Genomic DNA, 23613 nt, shown 5'->3' on the forward strand with positions numbered 1-23613 from the left:
GAATATTCTTTATCCCGATGCAAATTTTCATTTCTGTAGCATGAAAGTTTCATGTTGTTGGTTCGGTGTCAGCTTGATTGGCAACAGGCCAATGTGTGTGTGTGGTTAACAAACATGACAAAGGTTTGCAGTTGATTCGTTTGTCACTTATGCATTGTTGTTCATCACATTATATCATTTTGAGTGACCGAGTTTCAGGAAAGTATAAAACACAATTGGTGTTTTCCTAGAATGACGGAAAGCAGCTGATTGAAATAGGTTTTATTTTATTTCCTCTTTATGATTGTGCACTGGAGGTGGAGTTTAGAAATCACCTTGACACTGCAGCATTATTTGGGGGTTCAAATAGCATTATAGTGTATGTTTAGAGACAACTGCACCATAAGAATTCGGTGTAAATTGTACTAGAAGAAGTCAGCAAAAGTTCCAGCTTAATTTTTTTAACAAAGCTGCTGAATGTGGACCCAATGTATAAAAAAGTCAATGAAGTGTTGTTGGGTGCAACTACTACCACAGAAATACAAGGTAAGATTTCATAAAATATGTTATTAGTTTGGTTTACCCAAACTTGGGGTTTGGAGTGGTGGTGGTGTTGGGGGGGGGGGGGGTTGTACTTTTTAGTCAAAAAAGTTTCAACATTGTTCTTTGACGCAACATAGAACGTTGTGGTACCCACTGGTAAAATGTAGGATTTGAGCCGCCTCTAGCCACAGAGATTTGTGGCTTGAGTTAAAGGAACACGTTGCCTTGGATCGGACGAGTTGGTCTATAAAAAGCGTTTGTAACCGTTTTTTTTTCAAAATGCATATGGTTGGAAAGATGTTTTAAAAGTAGAATACAATGATCCACACAAATTTGCCCCAAAATTGCGTGTTTTTCCCTTTACTGTGCGAACTAACACGGTCGGCCATTTATGGGAGTCAAAAATTTGGCTCCCATAAATGGCCGACCGTGTTAGTCGACGAGGTAAAAGGAAAACCGTGCAATTTCGTGGCATGTTTGTGTGGATCATTGTATTCTACTTTTACAACATCTTTCTACCCCACGTGCATTTTATAAAAAACAGTTACAAACGCTTTTCAAAGACCAACTCGACCGATCCAAGGCAACGTGTTCCTTTTTTTTTTTTTTTTTATATATTTATTTATTAGAGGCTGTAACAGCTTTAAGAAAGTGCTAATAATGTCCAGAGTTGTTCTGCATTTTCCTTTGTTTCCCTTGTTAAAATAAAATGTAGTGTACATGTAACTTACAACGTTGTGTCTACATTACGATGTAGTGCCTAGATTTCCAAGACAAAGCTACATTGTAAATGTACATGTACTGTATGGTTCGCTTTTCTCCGTAATACATGTAACTGTTGTTATTCTATAATAGATGTTAAATTTGCATCGGGGATAAAGAATATTAATTTTTTTTATTTTATTTTTTTTATTTTTTTTTTACCCATACACCGATGTGTGTTAGCACTGTATACTCAGTACTTTCCCGAGTCCTGTGAAAAATATCACAGGCATGTTACTCGGGTGGGATTCGAACCCACGACCCTTGCAATTCTAGAGCAGTGTCTTACCAACTAGACTAGACTGTTGTTATTCTGTTATGAGAGTATGGAAATAAATGTATTCTTGAATTGAATTGAATTCATTATATTTTTTCATACATTTTTTGAATGGAAATACAATCAGCAATATTAGCTCTGTCTGGATTGACTGTGATGTTTTTCCAGAATGTAATATTGTTTTACTTGATTTTCTGACATCTCCTGTGCAATTTGGCCTCTTTTAGTTTGGGGAGGGGGTCCACTACTCTTTCATGTTTTAGCGTTTGTTTGTTTGTTTGTTTGTTTGTTTGTTTTTTATATAAACTGTAATGATTTTTCTTACATTAAGGTTATTGTTTTACGTGCGTATTGTGGTATAACTTGTGCAATTTTACATTTTAATATTTTATATGTTGCTGTACAATAGGATTGTAAATTTCATGTATTTTTATATACTTGATGAATAAACCATTCAATTCAATTCAATTCAAATAAAAGGTCTCTCTATAAAGGCTTAAACGGCATGGTCATGTTCAATGTGCACGTGGCTTCAAAACATGGCTCTTAAAAGATAAAGTTTTTACGCAACCACTAATTGCCGTAGCCTCCATCCTTAGTGAGGTCAAACTAGGTCTATCCTTGCCTCGTGACTGTGCAGTATCTCTGCTGGGCAGCCCAGGGAGGGTCCCGATGGGTGTACACGGGGGATTTGGCAAGGCAAATAAAGGATTTGGGGCGATTACCGGAGCAGAAATTGGGTGTAATTAGTGGAGAGACAGGTTTTTTATTGGGCTATGCGTTTTTTCCCGCAATGTGAAGGAATGCCACATGACACCAAGGTTAGGCTAAGTTTAAAGGCATGAACACATCAAGGGAAGAATGCTTTTTTTGGGAAGGGGGGGGGGAGTTGAGTAATTCACATCCAATTACTTTTCAGTGAAGACACCACCCAATCAACTTGGGAACACTTTATGTGGTCAAGGTTTTAAAGGGTCTATGTAACTTTTGTAGGACAAAAAACACAATGTCCACAGACTTACACTAAACTTACACAGTTTGAAGATAATAATAGTAGAAAGCTTCCCTGAAAATATTACTTGCTGAGGTGCTGTAGTTTTGGGGAAATGAGTAAAACAATGTCATGCAAATAATTTTCGTCTCATGAGACGAAAATTATTTTAATCATTTACAAACGTATTTTCATGACATTGTTTTACTCATTTCTCAAAAACTACAGCACCTCAGTAAGTAATATTTGAAGGGAAGCTTTCCACTATCATTATCTTCAAACCCTGTAAGTTTAATGTAAATCTATGGACATTTTGAAAAGGTACCCTGAAAAATCCTTTAAAGAGAAAACAACTGAAGTTTTTTAATATATTTTTGTATACAGGGATCAGGGCATGTTGATATAAATCCTAATTTGATTGCCGCAATCGAATTAAGCAATGAAGATTGTTGGGGTCTATAAAATTTCATCTCCACGTTTTAACAGAATTTCTTCTGTAAATGATATTAAAGATGATTGGTTCTGGTGTAAGCTTTATAATCACCGAGCTTTCAGAATGAAACTAACAACTTCCCCCAATCTGTCTTTCTTGATATTTGTTTCCTATAAATCAACATGACAGTGACACACACAAACTGATGTCCCTACCATACCTACCTTTAAAACCAAGAGAGAGTACTGGTCTTTGAAAATTACCAAAGATGTCCAGTGCCATAACAAAATGAAGCGTCGTACGCAGATGGCAAATACTTAATGCTCATAACAAACTTAAAGAAGAAAGAATTCCTTTAAAACAATATGGTTTAAAAAATGTTTCACCCCTGTTGTGCTTACAGGCTATTTGAAAATGGACTTTGAGAAAAGAAGCTAAGCACCAAAAGTGTTGCTGACCAAAAATAGGTTGTTTGGTTTCTTTACCAATTTCCTGCTTATTTTTGCTTTGATAAACGGACAATTGTTCTGCTTACAACAGTTTATCTGCTTAAGCAGCTCTGTGAAATTTTGCCCAGGTCTTTGGAAAACTCCAGACATTTTAATTAGATCGCCAAATCTGAGTATGTTCCTGTAGCCCTGTAGGGCTCAGCCTTGTTGTACCAGACTCCTCTCTGGGTTAAAAACTTACTTCTCTCCAATCCCCAAAAGTCTTTAAATGCTCATGAGCTTCCTAAGAGAGCTTAGGAGTATTTTCATGAATTGCCAAGTGAGCCTCAAATTGTGGGATTGCTTATGGCTTACAGCTAATAAAATAAGCTTGGTCTCTTAACAGTCAGTAGCCCTGTGAGTGAATAATGGTCTCAAACTCAAACATCTAAAGAGACAGTTTCAGGCCCGTATGCTTCATTTGTAAAAGGGCAAGAGGCCAAGGCATTTTCTCCTTGGTAAAGGGCACCCTATGAGGAAATTGTTAATTTCTACTGGAGCATTTCAAGGGCACCAAGGCAATTGCCAGGGGGCATCTAGTCGATTGCCTTCATTGCCTCCATGAAGTATTAGGCCCTGCAGTCTCTTGAGCTCTGTAGTATCAGAAAATGTTCCAGACCCCCATCCAGATTGGGATCAAATGAAAGCTTATGGACCATAGAGACACAAGTTTTTTGACAGTTTACAGCAGAACAAGATTGACATGCCAGTTTTGTCAACATCTTGTAAAGTTAGGGTCACTGGACGCTAAGACTGAACAGTACATCCTATCTTTCCTTCCCCAAGAGCCTCACCCTGGCTCGCCCAGACCCCTCCTTTGTCGCCCCACCACTCACCATCCCCCCTTTTCCCCTCCCGTTCCTCAGCATGTGTAGCGTTGCCGGACTGACGTACGCACAACTCAAACACAGCAGTTTTTCATTAGATATCCGAGGGTGGAGATTACATTGTGATAAATCCCAAGTTCTGGGGAGGAAACAGTATCTCTCTAGACTAGACAATCGACCTATAAATCACAGACACCTTGTTTTATGATGAGGGCCGTAACTTAAGTTATTGTTTTAAAAAACCCTGGCTTACTTGCCGCGAGGTAGAATATGAATTGGCCTTTCTTTGTATATTATTTCATTGTTTTCCAAAGCTTGAGTGCAGACGAGAGGTTTCAACATTTATAAATCTGTGTTCTTGTTTTTTTTTAATGATCTTTATTTTTTTTTATAGATTTGTTGAAATTTATCTGCAAACCACCGACAAAGTTTTTGTGGCTAATACTAAACTCAATCTCAGAGAATTCCTTCAGGGAATGTGCTTGGGTGTCTTGTTAGTTTTTGTGAATGCATTGAAAATGGTTTGGATGTTCACTTTATACATGTACATGTAGATGAGCTTTTTTCCCAGAAAAATACCTAATTGCAAAGGCCGCCATCGATGATGTCAAATGATGGAAATGATTAACTGTGTTCATGCCAAACCATCTGTCAGCATGTACAATGATGTAAGGTTCTTCTTTGACCATCATGTAAGCAAGGGCGCTATTTGAGCTTTTAGCAAGGTGTCTATGGCCCTTTTCGCATCCACGGCTTGGCTTTGGATTCGACGGCAGGCTTCATTCTTTTTTCTGAAGCCCTGAGCATGTACGCAAAAGCATGCGCAATTGTCAAAACAACTGCAGGACCAAGCTACCCTGAGACGAATCTGGAGCTGAAGCCGTTGTTTCAAAAGAGGGCCATGTCTTTGATGCAAGCATGATAGCTTTACATTGACTAAATGTCAATTTAGTTTTATGTACATGTGTGAATTGTTTCCTATCAAACCCAACTTTGTTGTACATGTATGTTGTATCGGAACCAGTTGAACCAGTTGGTCTGTTGAAAGCACAAATCACCGTGAGAAACGGCTCCCTCCGAAGTGACATAGCTTATAAAATTAGTTTTATGTACATGTGTGAATTGTTTCCTATCAAACCCAACTTTGTTGTACATGTATGTTGTATCGGAACCAGTTGGTCAGTTGAAACATTCAATAACTTTTAACCTCTCTGTTTTTTTATTTTTAATTTAGGCAAAACAGGTAGCTGGTCGCATTCAGCACAAACAGCCCCATATCATCGCAGCAATAGACCCCGCCCTCCAGGTTGTAACTCCACCCTCAAATCGATGTAAAACGCCAAGCCCGCCCAACTCTAACCATCAAAGTCAGGCAAGCTTAATGAATAATTCATCACCCGATATCAGTCCGAAAGGCGGGTCAGCCAATCAGAACGTCCGTTTCAGCAGCGGTCTGTCAGGGGAAACTGCCGAGGAATTTGAGTGGTTGACCGAGGAAGATATTGAAGAGGCGCGGCCTCATCCTTCAGCCTCGTCCTTACAAGAAGTGAGTTCAAACAATAGAACTAACATTATTAATAATTTAGAGTTAACTACTTTTTTCTTTCATTTTTAGAAATTTAACTGTAAAATACTGAGTGAATGTTAACAGTCAGGGTCCATGCAGTAAATATTTCTTAACAATTTTGTTTTGCTAAGCAGAAATGAGTAGGGTACCAGTCAATTTTGGTGCATGATGTGAGAACATATGAATTTGTATAACACTCAAAAGTCAACTAAGAAAACATTGAATATATCTACGCACACACTGCTATAGCGCGCGCACCCATTTTGTGTGTGGCTTTGTGACTTTACGCGCTGAGCGATTTTGTGCAGTGTGATAGGGGATTTGTTACGAGATCGTTTATTGGTTCAACTTGTTAATGCTCAGATTGAAGGAGGAAAAATTACTCCAACCAGAATGATTGTCTCACCAGATTAAAATTTATAAAATAAAGTTTAACTAAATTCAAACAACATTTTTATTAAAACTTAGGGGGCCCTAGATATGGCCTTTTGAAAGGCTGCTACATGTAGGTTGTAAAAAAGAAGTTATTTTTCAGTTTCTCACGTGAAACAGTATGAAACTACCAATTTTAATTAAAAAATTTTTTTGTATATTTTGTATTCACCAAAAAAAGAGAGACTTGTAAAAGGGGATGAATTCATCTTTCTTTTTCTGCAAACAACAAGTTCACACAGAAAAGGAATAAGTTTTTGCTTAGAAAGGTGCGTACGCAGGGGGTTTCACACTGCACCGGCTTAATTGTCATTATAAATTGATATGGGTCGTTTGGCTGGTAAGCTTGTTCTGGTTAGCATTATTTTGTTGTGCTTGGATACTTTTTTGAAAACGATCATTTCAAATTGAGATATGCAAGAGTGTTTATTTCTATTGTATGCTGACAGAGCTGTCAACTTCCCCTTGATTCTGCAGAAATGTTTCAGATACCCCCCCCCCCCCTTTTTTAATCATTCTAGTTGTGAAGCCAAGGACTCTCAACAAAATGAATTTAAAGGCAGTGGACACTATTGGTAATTACTCAAAATAATTATTAGCATAAAACCTTTCTTGGTTGCGAGTAATGGGGAGAAGCTGATAGTATGATACATTGTGAGAAACAGCTCCCTCTGAAGTGCCATAGTTTTTCGAGAAAGAAGTAATTTTCAACGAATTTGATTTCAAGACCTCAGATTTAGAATTTGAGGTCTCAAAATTAAGCATCTGAAAGCACACAACTTTGTGCGACCATGTTGCGACAAGGGTGTTTTTTCTTTCATTAATATCTCGCAACTTCGACGACCGATTGAGCTCAAATTTTCACAGGTTTATTATTTTATGAATATGTTGAGATACACCAACTGTGAAGGCTAGTCTTTGACAATTACCAATAGTGTCCAGTGTCTTTAATTACTTTCCCAGCCAATAATCCAATGTAGAGAAGACAAGGAAGGAAGTTTCAGTTTTACATGTGGGAGGAAAACCCCAGATAAGTATTCTAGAGAAAACCCACGCAGTGGGCTAGGGGACTGGTAACCCAATCCATTCTGTGCCCCTAGTGGGATTTGAACCGGGGTCCCGGATGTGGAAGGTGAGGAAAGATACTACTACTCCATTTGAATATCTCCAAGTTTATTGAAGCTTTTGTCCTTTTGTGTTGATTGTATTTCTAAATATCTCCCCGCTGCACAAAATCTCCCTGATTTAAAGACAGTTTGGTAATTGTCAAAGACTAGTCTTCACAGTTGGTGTAACTCAACATATGCATAAAATAACAAACCTGTGAAAATTTGAGCTCAATTGGTCGTCGAAGTTACGAGATAATAATGAAAGAAAAAACACCCTTGTCACACGAAGTTGTGTGCTTTCTGATGCTTGATTTCGAGACCTCAAATTCTAAACTTGAGGTCTCGAAATCAAATTTGTGGAAAATTACTTCTTTCTCAAAAACTACGTCACTTCAGAGGGAGCTGTTTCTCACAATGTTTTATACAATCAACCTCTCCCCATTACTCGTAATCAAGAAAGGTTTTATGATGATAATTATTTTGAGTTATTACCAATAGTGTCCACTGCCTTTAAAATATACAATTCGTGAAAGATACAATTACAAACAAGCAGATTACAAATAAGCATCTTCAAACAAGTTTTTAAGAGACCTAAAACAGCGAAAAGAACTAGCCTGGTGAATATGCACAAGAAGACTATTCCAACGAAATGAAGCAGCAGAATAAAATGATCTTTGACCATAAAAACTGAAAAAGCTCTTTTAGTTGTGGTAAGCAAAGAGCTTGGTTCTGAGAGAATATAAATTGAATGGTTTATGTAGCGTATGATTAAAACAATCACATGAATCTGTAAAGTTAGACTCACAGTGCCGTAACATTCAATAGTTCTGGAGCCATCCCTGCTTGAAACATCAGCCTCAGCCAAACCTTCGGCTCCATTGGTCTGTTGATGGAGACGTCAGTCCCAAGAATGTCCATCACCACCTTTGGGCCCTCGGCAATTTGTGTCTCAAGCTGGGAATCTTTCAGATTATTTAGAATTAAAATAATATTATGGTTTGAGTTAAAGAAATATCATCAACTGCTACTCAAATAGTTAAAAAAAAGTGAACTGTGCCAGTTTGTGTCAAACTCCTGTCGGAAACACATAAAATTCTGCCACATTTGGATGTTATTTTGGTCAGCTTTCTACATCAAACTAAGTGCTTCTGACATCTCACAGCCCCCACCCCTACCCCAGAAATTTCCCCACGGTTTCCTTGGGGAAAGCGTTTGGCAAGGAGGAGGCGTGAAATGGTCTCTTATGGGTCCCCGTTGTGAGTAGAAAGTTCAGCGTCAGATTCAGGGGGTTGATGTAGGGTCATATATCAGTCCTAGTTCTCAATCTGACAACCTCTCTAATAGAAATTAAGTTTTTTGCTTTAAAGACACTGGACGCTGTTGGTAATTGTCAAAGACTAGTCTTCACAGTTGGTGTATCTCAACATATGCAAAAAATAACAAACCTGTGAAAATTTGAGCCCAATCAGTCGTCGAAACTTATGAGATAAAAATGAAAGAAAGAAATACCCTTGTCACACAAAGTTGTGTGTGTTTAGATGGTTGCTTTTCTAATGGCCAAAGGCTAAATTAGATTTGGGACGCAGATGTGCTTTATATTTCAGTATTCCACTAGTGTGTGTGAAAATGAATTCATAAATACGTGTACCTCAGACAGTTTCGCTATTCCTATTGGTGGAGAGCGCGTCACGTTGGGGGTGTTTAAACCTTTGATAATGACCAGTGTTTATCAACGGCGGCATTACACTTTTGAAAGATGGGGGGGGGGGGGGGCAATTTTTCTCTCTCGAATTGCTGTGGGATAAAGGCCCTCGCCTTTGGCTCCAGCCTTTATCACATTGCAATTCGACCCTGCCTGTTTTAAACTAGTCGATACACTTTTATTCCCTTATTTATGATTAAGCAAACTTGACGCCTACAACAGCTGAAAATAGCCCTTTGCCGTTTAATGTAGGTTTATATGACACTCTTGTTGCTATGGACGAACCAATCAGAATCGAAGATAAATTAGGTTTGCATTGAAAATCAAGGTTATTATAACATAATTGTTGCTATGGACCGACTAATCAGAATCAATGATTCAAGTTTGCTTGATAATGATAATAGTTATCATGAAACAAGTTGATGATTGTGTATCAAAAATCTCAAACTTATAAAAGATCTTGTACTGGTAAAAACTTCATTTGAGAACAGCATCAAACATGTTCTGTAAAATGTTGCCCTGTTTTTCCTCCAAAAGTTGTCCAGAAGTTTTGTGTTTTTTGTTAAAAACCATTTTTAAACAACTTGGCAGCTTAAATTGCTTTAATATGGGCTCTTGATTTCATTTTCTCGACCTCTTCCCCCCTAAAGAAATCAGTTACAAAGAAATCTTGAAGGAAAATTTGGCTGTGGGTTTTTTTCACTCTTGTTTTTTTTGCACCAAGGTGTTACCATGGGAATTTATTTTTAGTGATTTCCAATAAAGCCCAGAAGGGAGGGACCTTGATTTCTATCTGCGGAAACTTTGTGGAAACAACAATGGCTGGCCTTTTTCTTGGAGGAAATTCAAATTGTAATTCTTTATATCCGCTGCGTTCCTGTAAAGGTCATAAGTTCATATCTGCATAACACCAGGCCAGGAAGCAGTAACCAGTAGTCAATGTGTTGTCACAAACATCGTGCATATTCATGATGTATGCAAATAATGCATCCTGGGACCATAGCAGGTCATTTGAATTATTCTAAACCATGCATATTCATGAGCTGTGTGCACCTTGAACTCTGAATTATAGTTTACTTCATGACAAGTATGGGAAGACACATTGTAATCTTTGTGCCAACCTTGTTATTGTAAAAATGTGCATACTCATGAGCTATCTGCTTAAAACACCTGCCACTGAAAGTCAAAAACATCTTGCATAATCATTATTTGTATACAAAAACCTGGTCACTGTAGCAAGCCGCAGTCACTCAAAAATATCACGCATCATTTACCTGTAGAGTAGTTTTTCTCTCTGCCGGCCACGGGACATTTGAAAAAAAAAAAAAACATGAACAGGATGCTATACATGGGTCTGTGAGGTGGCAAAACAATATGCATATTCATGTACTTTATGCAAATCATGCACCTGGTAGTTGCAGCAAATTATTTCATTAAAAATAGGAATATACATGGGTCTGTGTGAGGTGCCAAAACATTGTGCACATGAACTGTATGCAAATAATGCACCTGGGGTGGATTTCACAAAGAGATAAGACTAGTCTCATCTCGAGTTAGGACGGGGTACTCGTCCTATTAAAGACACTTGACATTATTGGTAATTGTCAAAGACCAGTCTTCTCCCTTGGTGTATCTCAACATACGCATATTATAACAAACCTGTGAAAATTTGAGCTCAATTTGGTTGTCGAGGTTGCGATATATGAATGAAGTAAAAAACGCCCTTACACGGATTTGTGTGCTTTCAGATGCTTGATTTCGAGACCTCAAAATCTAATTCTTAGGTCTCGAAATCAAATTCGTGGAAAATTACTTCTTTCTTGAAAACTATGTTATTTCAGAGAGAGCCGTTTCTCACAATGTTTCATACTATCAACAGCTCTCCATTACTTGCTACCAAGTAAGTTTTTATGCTAAAAATTATTTTGAGTAATTACCAATAGTGTCCACTGCCTTTAACTTACATTATAGGACTAATTATACAATATCTTCTAGGACTAGTCCTAAGTTAGGACTAGTCCTAAGTTAGGACTAGTCCTAAGTTAGGACTAGTCCTAAGTTAGGACTAGTTTTAGCTGTTTGTGAAATCGACCACTGGTCGTTTTAAGCAACTTCTTCCCTTAAAAACATGAACAGGATGCTATAAATGGGTCTGTATGCAAATGATGCACCTGGTGGTTGTAGCAAATTCTTTTCTTTCCCACTGGTGACATTTAGGATTTGAAGAATCGGAACAGGATGTTGAAAGTGGGTCTGCAAAATAGATCACTGAGTTGGCAGTTAGTAAACAAGTTTGAAATAGTCAGGTCAATGAGCTTATGAACATTCACTTGTTATAGGCACTGGATACTTTGTTAATTGTCAATCACCAGTATTCTCACTTGGTTTATCCTGACATATGCATCAAATAAAATATCTGTGAAAATTTTGACTCAATAGGTCATAGAAAATGAAAGGAAAAAAAAAACACTCTTGTTGCAAAAATGTGTGTGCTTTTAAAGATGTCTAATAAAAGGCTTAAGGCCTTAAGTTTTTATTTATTTGAGTTAGAAATAACCTCTTTCTAAAAAAAACCCCCAATACTTCAGAGGGAGCCATTTCCCACAATGGTTAGTACCATCAGCAGCTCTCCCATGCTTTTACCAAGTAAGTTTTTATGCTCACAATTATTATCAGTTATCACCAATAGTGTCCAGTGCCTTTACGTGGTGTTAAAAGCTTTGTATTGTGTGGGAAATAAGAAGTACGTAACTATAAATAGAAGACTTGCGAGTACAACCATTTGTAAATCTCTTTTGGAGGAGTGTTGGCTCTGAAAGGAGTCAGTGTGCACGATGTACATGTATACTCTGCTCATCGCAAGTATACCAAATTTCTTTTTCACTCTTAAGTTTCACGTTAATGTTCACAACAACTGAAAAATATTCAATTAATGGTTAGCAGAGTTCAAATAACAAAAAGTTGATGGAAAAAACCCACCACATAAACATTTTGATATTGAAGGATCAAACTTCTGCCCCCCACCCCCCCCAAACTCTTATTGCTGCAAATCAGACGCACTGCTATTCTATGAAAGCACGTGAATATTTATGAAGTTGTCTTGCGTCGAGTCTGTCTGGTCATTGAATATTCATGAGGTCATAACCTTAGTTATCAGAACACAGGGCTCTTGCATCGAGTTTGTCTTGTCAATGAATATTCATGAGGTGATAACCCGTAGCGATCAGCAGACATGATTCTCCAGCTAGTTTTCTTGCATCGAGTCTGTCTTGTCAATGAATATTCATGAGGTCATAACCCTTAGCGATCAGCAGACATGATTCTCCAGTAGTTTTCTTGCTTCGAGTCTGTCTTGTCAATGAATATTCATGAGGTGATAACCCTTAGCGATCAGCAGACATGATTCTCCAGCTAGTTTTCTTGCATCGAGTTTGTCTTGTCAATGAATATTCATGAGGTGATAACCCTTAGCGATCAGCAGATGTGATTCTCCAGTAGTTTTCTTGCATCGAGTCTGTCTTGTCAAAGAATATTCATGAGGTGATAACCCTTAGCGATCAGCAGACGTGATTCTCCAGCTAGTTTTCTTGCTTCGAGTCTGTCTTGTCAATGAATATTCATGAGGTGATAACCCTTAGCGATCGGCAGACATGATTCTCCAGCTAGTTTTCTTGCAATCAAGTCTGTCTTGTCAATGAATATTCATGAGGTGATAACCCTTAGCGATCAGCAGACGTGATTCTCCAGCTCGTTGGCCCCTAAATCATAACAAGACCAGGATACCGGGGCTAATCGGCCTTCCCCGTTACTCCTGGCAGGATACAGGCTGTTCCGCCCCTGTCCCACTCAAGCCCTACTACACTAGACTAACACCCAACACATGTCCACACACCACCCAAGCGCACGGTCACGCGGGCTCACCAGTATTACAGTTGTGGTTCGTAGATTGACACATGGATACGTGGAACTATTTGCCTTTTCGTTTGTGCTGTGGTAGGGAGAATATCCTGAATCGAGTAAGTGGGAAATTTGAGTTTGTTCTAAGCTCATGAGTCAAGTGTTGTGTACGGGCAGATTGAAGGCACACGTTGATCCAAGTTGGAAAGTTTTCTGTACAGCCAAGGTTTGTGGGATATTTCTGTGTTAAAACATTCAACTTATTTGTGGTTGTATCGGTATTTTTTGTTGAAGAAATTTCTCACTTGATATTTTCAAGGGAATTGGATCCATTGTAAGCCTCATTTGTGGTTTAAAGCCTATTCTAGGCTATTCATGGTCCAATGTTTTTTTTCTATTTTCTGAATCATCTTACCTGTATCCATGTTTGTTTTAGTACATTTTGTTTGTTGGGTTTGTTTTTGTGGTTTGAGATCTGATGTTTTTCGATACTCCATATAATCATAGCCAACAAATACTTGGGTCAAAATATTTGTAACTTCATTCAAGATTCTTGACTACAAAAGCACTTGATGTGAATCATTTTAATATTTTTGTAGAAATTGTTACTGTACGTATTTCACCAAATAGTTAAGTTCTGTAGTGTAGTAAAGTACATGATTTAATTGTGGTTTTAGTTCTTTTCATTTGGTGGAAAGAACAAAAACTGCCATGATGATTTGCTGGAGAAAGTTTCATGTGATAATGAATAACGTTTGTTGGGTATTTTAGAAATTGAGAGGGCACCAGCTACCTTGCCAATTGAGCTGTGACAAGTTTCTGCTAAGCAAAATTGTTGTGGGCTAAGCAGATTGGCATCCCTGTAATGGATTGAATCCAACAAAATTATTTTGGGTAAATTTTTTCCCCGAAATGTCAACAAGTCAGACGGAAACACGTTTCAGATTGCTTTGTTCCGTTTCTATAGCAACACGTACGTAAGTTTTTGAAACTTTTAAAGAAAGTTTGCCAAGATGGTTTTCAAACTGCTTTACTGAGCGAAAACATTGGCTAGAGTCCAGAGTAAAGTGCTGCGTTGATTGTATTTATCATGAATGAAAATATACATGTAGCCAGAATGCTTTGAATATTCCCTTATGCTCCCTTATGAGTAGACTCGTGGACAAGTCGTTTATGGTCCCACGCGGTGAGAAAGTCGAGTTGCAGCGGTGCTCTCGCTAGGTCACTGCTCATGCGCGAACTGCTGGCTGCCCCGATTTCCACTCCCCAATTTTGTTCCCATTGTTTATACTTTAGTAGTGATGTGAAGTCATTTATTTATTGATACTCAATTGGATTGTTCTTAATTTTGCAGTGATTTTGGTGTTACAGCTGAGTTGAACTGTGTGCTTTTAATTTTTATGGTAATTTTTTGGGGGTTAAGAAACATTAAGGTGAATTCTAATTTTTGTTGTGTATTCCCAACAGGTTTCTGTTAAGCAAACACAACGGACCATCGCTCTTCCCCCGGCGCCTTACTACGAAGTAGAGCTTCGTAACGCTTGGCCAGACCGCTCCATCGCCAATCCCGCCCCGAACTTCATCATCCACGAGCAGAAGACCCAACTGGTCCTGCAGAGTGACCAGTCCGCGTCGTCCTCAAGAACCAACATGGCTCTCACCGAGACCCACCGCGTCCACACCCCAGGGCAGATCCTACTACAGGATTCCACGGTCCCTCCACCCTTCAACTACAAGCCAAAGGAGGACGGGGACTGCTATGGATATGGTAACGGGTATTCGGATATGGACAGGAGACTGAGTGACTACACTGATAGGGATTCTTTTGATTATGACCGTAGCTACGCCATCTTAGAACAATTCATTAATGCAACGTGCGATATCTCAGTGCTGGACCCGAACCTAAGAGTATCTCCTGTCTCTAGGGAGTTCAGTGACAGACCATTTTCAAACATTCAATGCGAAGAAGATGCCGACTCTTTTTATACCAGGACTCAAATGCTCGATGCAATCCGGACAAATAATAACCTCCATAAGGCGCAGCAGAGTGAGAAAAACGCAAATATCCCAGTACGAGAGTGCGAGAGTAGACCTCAACCAGCCCCAAGGAAAGGTATGCCCCCGGTTGACAGGCCCTCTGAAGTGCAATGTCAAAGGTCATCATCACCGCCAACGAATCAAGGTCAAAGGTTAAGCAGGCATACAAGCCAGGAGGACCACACGTCACATATGAACGGTCAAGCTATGAATATTAATCAAAATGCAAATGAGGAACCAAGTCGGGAAAAACCCACACCAGCTCCGAGGAAGTTGAAAGGCCCCGCCCCTCCAATTCCAGTCGAGGCAAAAAAAGTAACAAACATTGACCAATCAAGTGAGAAGAACAATTTGAAGCGGTCAGCATCGTCGGCATCAGCAGCCAATAGCGGGGCTGCATCGGGTCGGGTGCTTGAAGCCCCGAAGTCACTAGACATTGCCAGTGCAGCGGCTGAAGGTCAGAGGATGCTTAAAAGTTTCTCATCTGTTACAAGTCAAGACAGTTTCAAGAAGTCGGGAGGAAGGTCCCCTGGTCATATAGGCCACAAGGTCGAGGTGGAGATTGGAAAGTTCCGCTGCAAGAAAGTGACAAACAATGGTGTAGCTCCGCCTTTACCACCAAGGTTTGTACTGTGTTCATTATCTTAAAATTAGTAAAATGAGGATTACAAATTTAGTTCCGCTGCAAGAAAGTGACAAACAATGGTGTAGCTCCACCTTTACCACCAAGGTTTGTACTGTGTTCATTATCTTAAAATTAGTAAAATGAGGATTACAAATTTATACCCCCAAAACCGACTCACAGCTCTGTGTTGCAGTCACTATATTGGCATTACTTTGTTCTGTACACTTAAAGTCCACATGTCCTGATTCTAGAGATTTTTGACAGCATAATCATTTCAAAGTTAGAAACGATAACTTCTAAATAGTTACATGCACAGTCCCAAATATGTTCAACAGATTATAAACTGAATTAATGGCAGAATTTGAATACACAAGTGAATAGTCACCCTGCAAGATCATCAATCCGGCGTCATGGAAAATCAAAGACACACGCTTCATCTCAGCTCCATTTCCTATATCAGATAAACAACAGATCGGGCGATTCAGTAAAAAGCCAAGTATTTACATGTGTGTGTGTCTGTCCCACAGTGGGAAATGTTTGTTGCAGAGACTGGAAAGCTTTTCCAAGGTTCGGAGATTGTGGTTTGGACAAGCTCTGTTGGTAAAGGTCATTGGGTGTTTGGGGGTACGAAGCCTGCTGGAGTCGAATCAAGCTGCGGTACAAAACATCCGTGACAGTTTTTCCGCCTGACATACTTGTAAAATCGTTTTCAAAACATGTTAGCTGTCGGACTTAAGTAACCCAGTTTATAATCAGAATATGTACAGAACATTTAGAATTTTGCTTTTTTTTAAAAGAAAGTATTGTCAGTTGGGGCAAGTGTGACTTGCATTTTAGACTTGGCATAAATCCTGACTTAAGGTTTGTCCTAAATGTCTTGTTGACTCATGAAAATAAATATTTGAGAAAATAGAGTTAACTGTTGCAAACTACTACACGTACCAACCAAAAGGCCCTATGGTATAAATGGAAACAGAAGTTAATGGCCTGATGTTTTGATCTTTCTGAAGGGCTTAAAGCCTTCAAAAAAGACTCTAGGGTCGAAATGTCAGACCTATTAACTAAAATGTATAATATTTTTGGGCAAAATCATTTTGGAAAATAGTAAATGAAGTTGAAAAATGTTTGGAATGAGCACTCTAGTAGTTGCCTCAGGGCTTGTGTAATAAAGCAGAATAACAAAACAAAATCAGGTGTAACTTCCCACCTTCATGTCATCCAGAAACATTCAATTTAAATGCGGTGTACTGACCAACTCCCACAGGTATACAGCGGACGTAGACATGTAACATTTACCGAACGACATGCGCACGGTTTTGCAGAGTAGCTAATTGGAAAGTTCCAAACAACGAAGAACTGGCGTCAGTTGGGAGTTCCCATGGACTTGCTGTTGTTGTTGATAGGACACTTCCACTTTAGGATTGAAATGTTATTTTGAAAATTTACCTGTGCTGTTTAGTTTTGGTTTGTTGAAGGTGTTTACGGTGAAATCTAGTTTAGGGAGGCCCCTTGGGAAGAAAGTGTTTATGTATAATATTTCTTTTATAATACTTGTGATTGCTCTGGATTTGGAGGTCTTCTATGAGGAGGGTTTATGAATATTCATTTATTTTATGTAAAAATGAGTTTTATTGCTCTTGTTCTTTTCTTGTTTTGGAGGTCTTTTTTGAGGAGGGTTTATGCACATTTAGGCCCATTTTGATTGCTCTAGGTTGTAGATGTCTTCTGTGTGGAGGATTTATGACTATTCATTTATTCATTAATATGAGTGTGGTTGCTGGAGTTTTTCTTTGTTCAATCCAAAATTAACAGTAAGTATTGTATATTAACTTTGTAGTATGCCGTTGACTTTGGCAGTTTCCAGCAATGACATTACTACATGCTTTTGAAGTTTGCTGTTGTGAACGTAGGCTTGTATGTCAAGAAACATACAACGCGATGCAAAAGAGGATGTAAAAACATTGGTGTTATGCAATCACAACAAATTACAGTGGTGCACCATTGAGGAAATTGGCTAACCATTGAACAAACCAGTGGTTTAACAATTTAATGTTTGAATCAGTAAGCTCAGGGCCTCAATCATGATAGAGCTGCTTATAACCAACAAATACTGCTTAACAGATTTCCGCTGTGTTAAATTTAGGCGGAAACCAGTCACAAATGGTACATTATGACATGTATGACATGGTATTTTGGCTGAGTGGTAGCCTATTGCTAGTAAGCACAATTGAATTGTGCTTTGTTATTTTGTGTATGGTTTAAAGCAGCACACATGCCTGGTTTACACAGCCATCTGCTTTTAAAAGCAGAAATCTTTGCTTAACTTTTTTCTGCGTAGCAATGATACATTTATATCTGAACATGGTATTTTGGCTGATAACTATTTTCTGGTATCAATTTTGTTGTTGAGTTGAGCTACTTTTTGCACACAAGAGCTGCTTAAGCAGAAAACATTGCTTTTAATAGTTTTCCGTTTGGCAAAAATGAGCAGGTTACCAGTCACCGATGGTACACCGGTGATCTGGTATCTTGGCTGGTAACTTTATTCTGATTATAAGACCAATTTGTTTAGTGCTTAATTAAGCAGCTCTAGGAAATAAAGCCCCATTTGTTTTCAGGAGAAAGAAAACGAAACATAGTGAGCCATTTGGTATGTATCCTCCCCGTCCCAGTAGCGGACAATTTTTACAGGTGTTAAACAAAACGTTCCCTTCTTGTCCATATTGCCAGTTTTTCCTAGAAGGTTATTTCTAGAGTGTGCATTCGTACAAATCAATATGTCAGTAACCGTCTGTCATTGCCACATTCTATCAACAGGATACATTCCTCGTTGACTTTCAACTTCCTCTTGCTGAACCTTCACCTTAGATTTCCTCCTGTTACAATATTTCACTGTTAAGCAGAAATACGATTTAAAGGGATGACAGGCATCTAAAATGGGACAAACTTACAGACCAATTTGATGACATTGTTCATCATTGGTCCTTATGTAGTAAACTGTTCTATGGAACAGAAATTACCGGTACTAGGGAACCAGAGTCACAAACAATATGCATCACATGTTTTTGTAGATGGTAGCCTGTTTCTGCTAAGCAGGAATTTTCTAGCATTTTAACAGCATTTATGAAATTGGACCCTGGGCCAAATTTTATAGAGCTGCTTACATTATTGCTTAAAGATTTCCTGCTGAGAATAACCAAGCAGGATACGGCAGTCACAGATGAACATGGGACATGATATTTTGGCTGGTAACCTTTGGCTGGTAACCTTAAAAAGGCTACTTTCTGTGCGTAAGCAGCTCTGTGAAATTTGACTGTGGTGTCTTGCCCATAGATTAAAACATGTTAAAGGAAAGTTTACATCATTGGATTTAAAAGAATTTTTTTTTAAATTGTTATTTTTGAAAAAATCAGCTAATTTACATGTAGGTGCACGGTCTTGTTTCAGAGAACCACAGAAAAATAGTTTATTTGTTAGTAGAGAATAGAGATCTTGTTGGCAATGCTTGTGGCAATCAAAACAAGCCAGAGTTTCTTGTGGGGTCGTTAAACTAGATACTTCATCTGAACAACAATGTGGTGTTTCGTAGCCGAGTGGTTAAGAGAAACAGACTTGCTCTGATGTTTCTGATCAGCAAAATGTGGTTTTGAGTCCCTGTAATTTGTGTCCTTGAGCAAGATACTTTTCCATATAATTGCTTGTCCTTTGAATTGGGCATTGAAGGTCCTGTTTACTAGGATTGCCAGTGCATGTAGAAGAACCCAGAACACTTATTGTGGAAGAATAGGGATTAACTCCAGTGTTCCTGGTTCATATATCAAGCACCCTTGTTTACAGATTTCATCAGGCTTCAAGCTGCATTCATTACATTATGAGACATCCTTGGTTTCATTACAAGAAATATGTCATTGTAAAACAAAGCTAAAACTTCACCGAACTGTGGAACATTCGAATGCAGTTTTTTCTTTACTCTTAAGGTTGTGTCTGTCCCCCGTCCCCTGAATTAGGAAATTTATCTGAATTTGCACATTAAAAGTATATTCCTGAAAAAAAGTAAATTTACAAACTAAACAAGTGCAGTGTGATTTCAGAGATTTTAGAAAAGAACATTTTCCTTATGTAGATTCTGTGTTTCATATTGTACATTCATTATTTGTATTTTTGTTTTGCTTTCTCTTTCTTTACAAGCATAACCATATCACTTATTTTCTATATCCAGGTCAACATCCCTTATAGAGAATGGAATATCCCAAGATGGCAGCAGTTTCCATGGCAACCCCCTACCATACAGAGATATTACAGAGGCCCCATGGTTTAAGGCAGGTGTGCCAAGGTATGTGTTGTTGTTGTTTTTGCTAAGCAATAAATGACGGCACCGATCGCATGTAAACTGAATTACATCATCACTGGTAACCTGGGCCCAATGACTATAATGCCTATAAGCACAAAAGAATGCTAAGCACAGAAAATCTTGCATAGCAGAAAACAGTTTATCAGCCAACATTCCATAAAGTTGTTGCAACTGGTGCTCCGTTCATTTTTTGCTTAGCCAAGAAAATCTGCTGAGCATCATTTTCTGCTAAACAGCTCTGTACAATTGAGTCATGTTCCTTTTGCTCTGATATTTTCAAGTGCAAGTGCTTACCAGCTTTATGGAATTACTAGTTATAAAATCTCACTAAACACAGACATGAAGATATTTTAAGCTGTGGTTAACCTAGGAATATCTTTCTATGCAAAGTGAATTGCTTAACAGCTTTATGCATCAGGGCCCTGCTGGGACAATTTAAGGGGGTGGGGTAGGGCAGGAAAGCCTTCACGAAGGGAGACTATCTGGAGGGACACGACGGACCCGCCCAAGTCTTGACTTTGGATTATGGTAACGACCGGGGTAGGAGATGAGTTAATCCACAGTCATCTGTGAGCCAGCAATGATAGCAGGTGCCAGCTGAGCATGTTAAGGACATCTTTATTAACGACTATTTCGTCTAGTCGTTGTGGAGAGTTATGATTTTCATGGTTTGACCAAATGTCGGTTGAGCTTCTCAGCAAGTGAAAAGACTTGCAGTTTGTTTTGAAAAGGTGAACAAATTAGACTTTAACTTTTTGCATCATTGTACTGTAGCAGTCAGAATGAAGTGTTCTGTTTGATAGCATTGTGCTTAAAGAAAAGTGCAGGATTGGTAGTTAATTTCACAAGAACATGTAAAAAACCAGGTGGAAAAAAAAGAAAAATGAAACCAATTTAAAAGGAATTTACCAACTTGCAAAAGAATTTAAATCACTATGAAATAGTATAACTAACATGGCGTTTTTCAGATTTTTGTTCATGATTGATATAACTTTAAATTTTATGTACCATAACATAGACTCAAATGACGAATGTTACTTCATAATGTTCTTTATGATTTTAATCCGCTGGGGAATTTTTACGGCCCCATAAAGATTTACTTTCTGTAAATGTCAACCTTTTAATTAAATAAACAAAATATTTACTTTCTTTAAATGTCAACCTTCCGAATATATATATATATATATATATTAATTAAATAAAAACTCTTTGTCAAGTTTATCTGTCTGCCAAATGCCAGGTGTCATCTTGGTGTCATCAAAAGACTGCCCCCCCCCAAAAAAAAACTCTTGCAAAGTTGAAGTCCTTCCAGCTTGTGATAATCAGCAATGTTCTCCTCATGTGTTAAGGAGTGGCCTTCATTCTTTAAATCATTAAAGGTCGGGCAGAGGGCATTATAGGCTGTACGGGTGCTCCAGGTTGCTCAGTCACCTTTTTGAGGTTCTATTGTTGTCCCCTGCCCATAAACATAAGGCGCCCTACGTCTTTACTCTCAGTGACCACTTTAGTAAAACTTTTGCTATAATGTTACCACCTCACTGCGAATATTTGCCATTTGGAAAGGAAATACTTTTCATTTGTGTCACTGTGGTCAAGTGGTTAGACTGCAAGTGGATTCAAATCAGTTTGCTGCTCCTCACTTATTGAACAATCTTCCGCTACACATCAAACAAGCCACCACGATCTCAAGTTTCAAGACTCTTCTCAAAACATATCTATTCAAATCTTCATATACTTCATTATTCTTTTGTTTTCCACTGAGCGCTTAGAGACTTTCTTTTGGAGGTGTTAGACGCTATAGAAATACGGTTGTTATTTTTATTATTAAATCCTTCCAATCTCAACCACTGATGTAATGGCGGCTAGCTACTGAATCGTAATTTCTTGACTAAACCCTCGTTTGTTTGTTTGTATCAGCGCCTTGAATATTTTGTTTGTAGATGTGTGCTGGATATAATGCTCCAGTATTATTGTTATTATTACATTTGGGTGTCACCACCACTTTCATATACAATAGGTTTTTTTCTTCCTATTCAGCTACCAACCAAATCCTGTGAATTGCCAGCCATGTTTATAAAAAATATTTTTTCTTCAGAAACATTGTTCTCTCTGCAGATGCCTTTTTGTAAAAATGTACATAACACAAAGTCCCAAAGCGTCCAACTTCTAAGTCAAAACAACTCGTTGACTTGTTTGTTCCAACAAATCCAATTTTTTTGGAGCAAAAACAGGCAAGCATAATAGTCCTTGTGTACCGCCGCCAAGCAAAAGAAAAAATGTGGTAGCAATTTTGCCTAATTATACAAATTTATCAAATTGGCGCCACACAGGGGGGTTTGTGAAATCCGCCCCATTTCAGGATACTCTACTTAACATGTCGGATATTAATGAACAAAAGACCGCATTGTTTTACTTCCGATGACATTAATTGCATAGTTCCTTTCATTATAGTAGACCTTCCAGCATGTATGCTACTTCGTGTTTCATTAAAGGGATGATGGATGGTTTCATCGCACTAATTACATTCCTCTACATTCACATGAGATGATCTTTTTCTAAGATGTAAATTCTTTGCTACGCCTGATTGAATTCTGCTCCTTTCTTTTCACACTATTTCCGCCTGACTGATTCTGCTTCACTAAATGTATGTAACAATAAAACCTTTGGGTGTCAGCAAAGAGAAATTTACTAAAGCAGGATTTGAACCATCGACCTCTGGATTAACATGCCGGTGCTCTACAGACTGCTCGCTATAATTATCAAGCCCTATGTTTGCAGTCTCCCTATTTTGTCGATATTAAAGGAACATGTTGCCTTGGATCGGACGAGTTGGTCTATAAAAAGTGTTTGTAACCGTTTGTTATAAAATGCATATGGTTGGAAAGATGTTGTAAAATACAATGATCCACACAAATGTGCCTCAAAATTGCGTGGTTTTCCTTTTACTTTGTGAACTAACACGGTCGGCCGATTATGGGAGTCAGAAATTTGACTCCCATAAATGGCCTACTGTGTTAGTCGAGGAAGTAAAAGGAAAACCGTGCAATTTTGAGGCATGTTTGTGTGGATCATTGTATTCTTCTTTTAAAACATCTTTCTATACCCATATGCATTTTATAACAAACAGTTACAAACGCTTTTTATAGACCAACTCAACCGATCCAAGGCAACATGTTCCTTTACTGCTAATCAGTCATTTCCTAAGGAACTCAAAACTGGCATTTATTTGCTCATCAAGTAGATGAGAATAAGAGCTCTCACACCTGTAGGTAGAAATTCATCTTAATATAAAAAATGTTTAAGACATGACATTACCTTTAATGTCACTGCTCATGTTTCCACTGTCCTTACTGTTTTATGCCATTGCACTGTTTCCTAGAAGTGCCTCAGGTTTTAGGATGGAACAACAAATAATTATGTGCAGAGCACAAATAACTTCTATTTTTGGGAAGACAGATTTTTTTGGGTGCGGTATTTTAGGCGTAAAAGTTTCTGGAAACAGTTGTTGCAGGTGTCGAGTTGGTAAAAAGTCAGGATAAAAATAGTTAATTAAATTTAAACAAACATTTATTTCCTTTACATGTACTAATCAC

The 23613-nt window shown here is 38.3% G+C and overlaps 1 protein-coding gene across 1 annotated transcript in view; it reads left to right on the plus strand.

Annotated features, from left to right (window-relative positions):
- The window catches only part of LOC117302283, a 73114-nt gene that overhangs the window by 43706 nt on the left and 5795 nt on the right, over positions 1–23613 (plus strand). The window contains exons 6-8 of the mRNA XM_033786156.1: positions 5535–5846; positions 14475–15667; positions 19889–20002. Coding sequence (XP_033642047.1) covers positions 5535–5846; positions 14475–15667; positions 19889–20002 — 1619 coding nt within the window. The remainder of the gene's footprint in view (positions 1–5534; positions 5847–14474; positions 15668–19888; positions 20003–23613) is intronic.

This window comes from Asterias rubens, chromosome 18 (assembly GCF_902459465.1).
Source record: "Asterias rubens chromosome 18, eAstRub1.3, whole genome shotgun sequence".
Classification (NCBI taxonomy): domain Eukaryota; kingdom Metazoa; phylum Echinodermata; class Asteroidea; order Forcipulatida; family Asteriidae; genus Asterias; species Asterias rubens.